We start from the raw sequence: 5201 nt of genomic DNA on the forward strand, positions 1-5201 counted from the left end.
ATCACTCTGGAGAAATACTCTGTGATAGTATCTCCTTCCTTCATCTCCAACAGTTCAAAGTTTCTCCTCAACCTTTGAAGTTGAGCACTTTGCACCCTCTTGTTTCCTTGGAATTTCGTTCGCATGGAATCCCATATCTCCTTCGATGTATCCTTCTTAGCTATCGTCTTTAGAATGGTCTTGTCAATGGATGCAAAGAGATAGTTTTTCACCTTCAGATCTTTGATTTTTTGTTCTGCCGCCTCAGTTCGTTGAGCTCCTGTCAAGATCACGTTTCTTTCTGGTTGAGTGATTCCGATCTCGATCAGTTCCCACCATTCCTTTGATCGCAGCAGGTTCTCCATGAGCATAGCCCAATGCTCAAAGTCTCCATCAAACTTCGGTATGTTCAGCGATGTCTCCTTTTCACTCATCCTCACACCTTGTTAAAGGCTCTGATACCACTTGTAAGAACAGAGACACCAAAACAGAGCAAATAAGATAAAGGTTTTCTGAAATTTTCTGTGTTATTAAACGTCTCATACTCAAAGCCTTATATAGACTTGAGACACCTACAACAAACTACCGAAACAGACTCTAACGCTTCAACTAGTAGTTTCCTACAAACCAGGACAACTACGACTCTAATCCCTAAGACTTAGCAACAGTCTTAGACTTATTCAAACTAGAATCAAACACTAACTTCAATGACAAGAAACAAACCAACTCAACCAACTTTATTCTTCACTAGGTACGAGTGGGAGCTTTTCAAGGAGAACGTTAGGTTCGGCCTCTTAAAGAGAACGCAATGTTCTCTCTAATCTCACATCAACCACCAATTAAGAAGAATCACGTCGAGAGAAAATGGATGTAAAGCTTTCATCAACTTTATCTTGATGAGGAGCAAGTCGATAGAAATGGTGGTGGTGGATAACCTTTGCTTGGAATGCAAGCCAAAGGGTTCTAGGGCTAAGGGAAAGGAAGATGCAGAGTAAGAGTGGTAGGGCTTAATTGGGAGTGTTGACTTGACTATATGGCAAACTTAGAGATTCTGTGTATCAATGCTGGGATTGAAGATAAAGAACATGGATATAGACGTGTAAGAGAATATCTATCAAACCATGCATTTTTTTTTTCCTTTCCATTATCTGTTATTTTTCCGTTTTGTTGTCAGATTTTTTTAAACGTCTTGTGATCATTCATGTATTGTTGTGTGTTCAAGTATTTTGTGGAGTTGTAAGTTTGGGGATCTAATGAGCTTAATTAATTATTTTCTATAATTGTTACAAGCAAAAGTCACTTAATTGAGGATCATATTTATATAGTTTCATTCTTCATTTTCGGTCTAAATGTTATCGTTAGAACCGGGACGAATTGTCTTTTTACAGTGTCAGCTTTATCAACGTAATCGTATAGATCAAAGTAATTGTTTTCTTATAACATATCAGCAGTTGTCCTCCTATTAAATAGCTAGGCTTATACAACTAACCGGGACCAGAAATAACAGTGACTTGGAATGCTGCGCCCTGTGAAGCGATGTTTCCCACACCATTTGGCCATCAGGAAGGTTCCAGGCTCTTAACATACTTCCTTGTGATGAAAGCGTGATAACATCTGAAATAATATGAAGCAAAGAAAAAAAAAACAGAGTTCAAGACCGTGGCAGGTGAAAGCAAATATAGTGTTTGGTACATGATCCAACTCCTACATTTTTCCAAGGCAATATCAACACCATCGATAGCATCCTTTGTCCCGAGAACATGCCGCCAAACTGCAGAAAATTTGAAAAACAAAATAAGATTAAGAGACTCCAAGACTGAACATGGATAGCAAAAAAATAAAAAAAAATAAAATGGAAATCAAATCACTAAATCTTACAAATGTCGCCAAGTCTGAGATCAAGGGAAGCAACAACATTCTCCTCGGTAGAGACGATAACACGCTTTCTCCCAGTCTTCTGAGTGTGGAATACTGCGTGCTTCACTTTCCCAATGAACCGTTGGTGCATACACAGTACAACAGATCGCATCTCAATGGTAATCGAAGTATTACATAACTGTCTATGCTAATGAGTTGTAAAATACTTAAGTGACAGTTAATACACTACAGATTGGTGTAATCTGATCGGTGAAAACGATAGTTGGAAGACCAGTAGTAGGTTTACGAGAAAATTGGATGAGAGTTACCAATCCATGAGGCCGATCGACTTAATCTTCGTAAAGTGAGAAAGATACAATTGCAAATGATAAGAAGATGACAAGGAGGAGAGAAACTCTAATCATGACGACGAATTCTCTGACCAGTCTTTTCTTCTGTTAGTGGTGGTACCAGCAGATTTGGAGAGGGACTAGAGTTTTGAGCCTGGGCTTTTAATTAAGGGCAAATCTCAAAAATAGCATATTTCTAAGTTTATATCACAAAAATAGCACTCAAAAACTAAAATGACCAAAATAGCACATTTCTAAGTTTATCTTTTGAAAATTTTAATTTTTTTATTTTTCAAAATTTGAAATCTTATTCCCAAAACCTCATTTCTCAACTCTAAACCCTAAACCCTAAACTCTAAATCCTAAACTCTAAACCCTAAACTCTAAACCCTAAACCCTAAACCCTAAATCCTAAACCCCATCCTTTAACTCTAAACCCTAAGTTTGTGACTTTTGATAAAATATTAAGTGCTATTTTTGTGACTTTTGAACTTGAATGCTAGTTTGGGAACAAAAACTTGATTTATTGCTATTTTTGTCTTTTTCTCTTTAATTAATGAACTTTAATTTTAATTTTATTTTATTCGCCTCACGACAACTAATATTTTATCTTTCACTGCTTTTGCTCCGAACGGTGTCGTTTAAGGTTAAACCCGTGAAAGCTTCTGTTCCTGCTCCCAGTTAACCTAGAAATCAAAAGATCCTCGAATTCTCGATCTGAATAACCTTGACTTGACTACCATTTTCTCAAGCCTCATTTGAACTCCCATGTCCATGTGCGACACAGTACTTTAAAAATATCTGAGTAGTTAATGTTTTTTAGTAGATTAATTGACATTTCATTAACCAAAAGAAAGTGTGTATCTGAGTAGATTAATTGAAATCTACTCATATTAACGTGTAATTAACATTTCTTTAAACATATCTGAGTAGATTAGTGTTTTTTACTGTTTCTTATCAACCAAAATAAAGTGTGTAACTATCTGAGTAGATTAATTGAAATCTACTCATATGAACGTGTAATTGACATTTGTTTTAAAATATCTGAGCAAATTTATATTTTTTCCTAATTTTTTTACTCGGATATCTTTAAACTTTAAAGTAGACCCTTAAAATATTTAAAAATGTATTTTTAATGCCAATTGGACTAGGATTAACAAAAAAAAACATTTGGACTCTGAGAAAAATATTATATATTTTAAAGTATATGAAAATCAAAGTAATAATATTAAAAAAATAACTAAAATAAGTAAGCGAAACTAATTGAAACCAATAAAATCCATGATAAAAAAAAAGAAACTAATAAAATCCAAGTGGACTAGTATCCATTATTAAAACTCCCATGGATTCATATGAAAAATAGCAAAACTTTTAATATATTTATAGTACTATTAATAAAAGTAATAAAAATGGAAAAAGTAGATTGCACATCTTTCACAATTATAAAGACCTATATTTCAGTTAAAGAAGACTTATATATTTGAACGTGCAAGGAGATCTAACACACATAAAACTTCAAAACATTAAAACATTGACATATAACTCATGAATTCTGTTGTTAAACTCCTCGCGTTCATATTTATATTCACAATTTCTGCAGTTCGATCGAGAGAAATTGAAGAAAATGTGAAATTCTTCAAGGTACATTGATGTATTATATTTATAAACACCAAACTAATATTATATGTATAATATCTTATGGTACTCAATATATTTTGTCATAGTTAAATGAAAAGGTCATATACGATTGTGTGGATATACATAAACAACCTTCGTTGAGTCACCCACTACTCCATATATAACCATAAAATCCAGGTTTCATTCTGTAAAATGTTATTCTTATATGTTTTTTCTTTTAAGATTTTTATTTTTATATTTGCATTTAGATTACATTTGATATATTTAAAATATTTTGATTCTGATTTTGATTTTATTTTAGAATATTTTTAAACAAAGCACTATTTTCTGTTAATTGTATATGAAAAGGTCATATAATTATTTTAACTAGTATTTAAACAAAACACTATTTTCTGTTAATTGTAAATTAATTTTGTATGGCTACAACATTATATTATATATATATTGAATTTGGAAGATTTTAAGTGACTTTATAAAGTCAAAATTTTGAAATATATTCCATAAAATAAGTCTTTGTGTTTTTATGTTAGTTTTAACTTGTATTCTGTATTATTTGGATTAAATCTAATATAGTTTGATTCACATAATATACTTATTGTGTATCTATCTAATTTGAATAGATGGAACCATCTTTTTCGATACCTAACCCAAAATATAAAGGTAAAAAAGGAAATAAAATTAAAAGAACCATCGACTGTCCAAATGGAATGGTTCCTATACAAAGGAACACAAATGAATATGTTGCAAATGGTAAATATTGGGCAGAAAAACATTCTACTCCACTTACGGTCGAAAGCCATGAAACACATGTAAGTACAACTTTTAAAATGGTTAAATTTTGCAAATATCTATAATCTGAAAATTTTATGTTACAGAAACAGAAATCTATAATCTGATATATATATTTGATATAAATTTGGAATTTTGAAGTTTGCCGGAGTTAGAGCACAAGATAAAAGCCCTTACCATGGTTTGGCTGCTTGGATGAGTGTGCATGATTTGAACGTTAGTAACGACCAGATTTCCTACACTGCCATATATGTAGAAAGTGGAGTTAACAACAAAGTTAACTCTATCCAAACTGGTTGGATGGTAAAATCAATGTTGATGCTATTTAATAAACCTTCTTACTTTAAAATGTAGAATATTTTAATTAATTTGATGATATATATATAGGTGAATCCAAGTTTATTTGGTGACAATCGCACATGGAGTTATGGATTTTGGAAGGTGAATATATTATACATTATCAATATAATCCTAATTACATGGCGTATTTCAAACCATGGATAAGTGTGTTAATAGTAATTTTCTTTGTTTTACAAGATTGCTTTTCATATTCATTAGGGATAAGTAATTGTAAATTATATTTTCTAA

At 32.0% G+C, this 5201-nt stretch overlaps 2 protein-coding genes across 2 annotated transcripts in view; one reads left to right on the plus strand and one right to left on the minus strand.

Moving 5' to 3' along the window:
* Positions 1 to 1352: 1352 nt before the first annotated feature.
* LOC106333595 (ER membrane protein complex subunit 1-like) lies at positions 1353 to 2329 on the minus strand. Its single transcript, XM_013772024.1, has 3 exons — positions 1858 to 2329; positions 1688 to 1750; positions 1353 to 1593 (listed from the first exon to the last, which is right to left on the minus strand). The coding sequence occupies exons 1-3, from the start codon at positions 2006 to 2008 to the stop codon at positions 1442 to 1444; spliced, it is 366 nt and encodes a 121-aa protein (XP_013627478.1). The 5' UTR covers positions 2009 to 2329; the 3' UTR covers positions 1353 to 1441.
* A 1416-nt stretch (positions 2330 to 3745) lies between these two features.
* The window catches only part of LOC106333685, a 2595-nt gene continuing 1139 nt past the window's right edge, over positions 3746 to 5201 (plus strand). Inside the window, exons 1-5 of the mRNA XM_013772098.1 lie at positions 3746 to 3827; positions 3911 to 4001; positions 4445 to 4633; positions 4755 to 4916; positions 5001 to 5054. Of these exons, the coding sequence (XP_013627552.1) occupies positions 4445 to 4633; positions 4755 to 4916; positions 5001 to 5054 (405 nt within the window). The 5' untranslated portion in view covers positions 3746 to 3827; positions 3911 to 4001. The remainder of the gene's footprint in view (positions 3828 to 3910; positions 4002 to 4444; positions 4634 to 4754; positions 4917 to 5000; positions 5055 to 5201) is intronic.

This window comes from Brassica oleracea, chromosome C3 (assembly GCF_000695525.1).
Source record: "Brassica oleracea var. oleracea cultivar TO1000 chromosome C3, BOL, whole genome shotgun sequence".
Lineage (NCBI taxonomy): Eukaryota > Viridiplantae > Streptophyta > Magnoliopsida > Brassicales > Brassicaceae > Brassica > Brassica oleracea.

Bases quoted from the DNA above. Each gene is read 5' to 3' on its own strand.
- LOC106333595 (XM_013772024.1), bottom strand. From the start codon at position 2,008: ATGCGATCTGTTGTACTGTGTATGCACCAACGGTTCATTGGGAAAGTG. The intron at 1,751-1,857 runs GTAAGATTTAGT...AATTTTCTGCAG, and splicing joins TCTCAGACTTGGCGACATTT to TTTGGCGGCATGTTCTCGGG. The intron at 1,594-1,687 runs GTAGGAGTTGGA...ATATTATTTCAG, and splicing joins TGATATTGCCTTGGAAAAAT to ATGTTATCACGCTTTCATCA.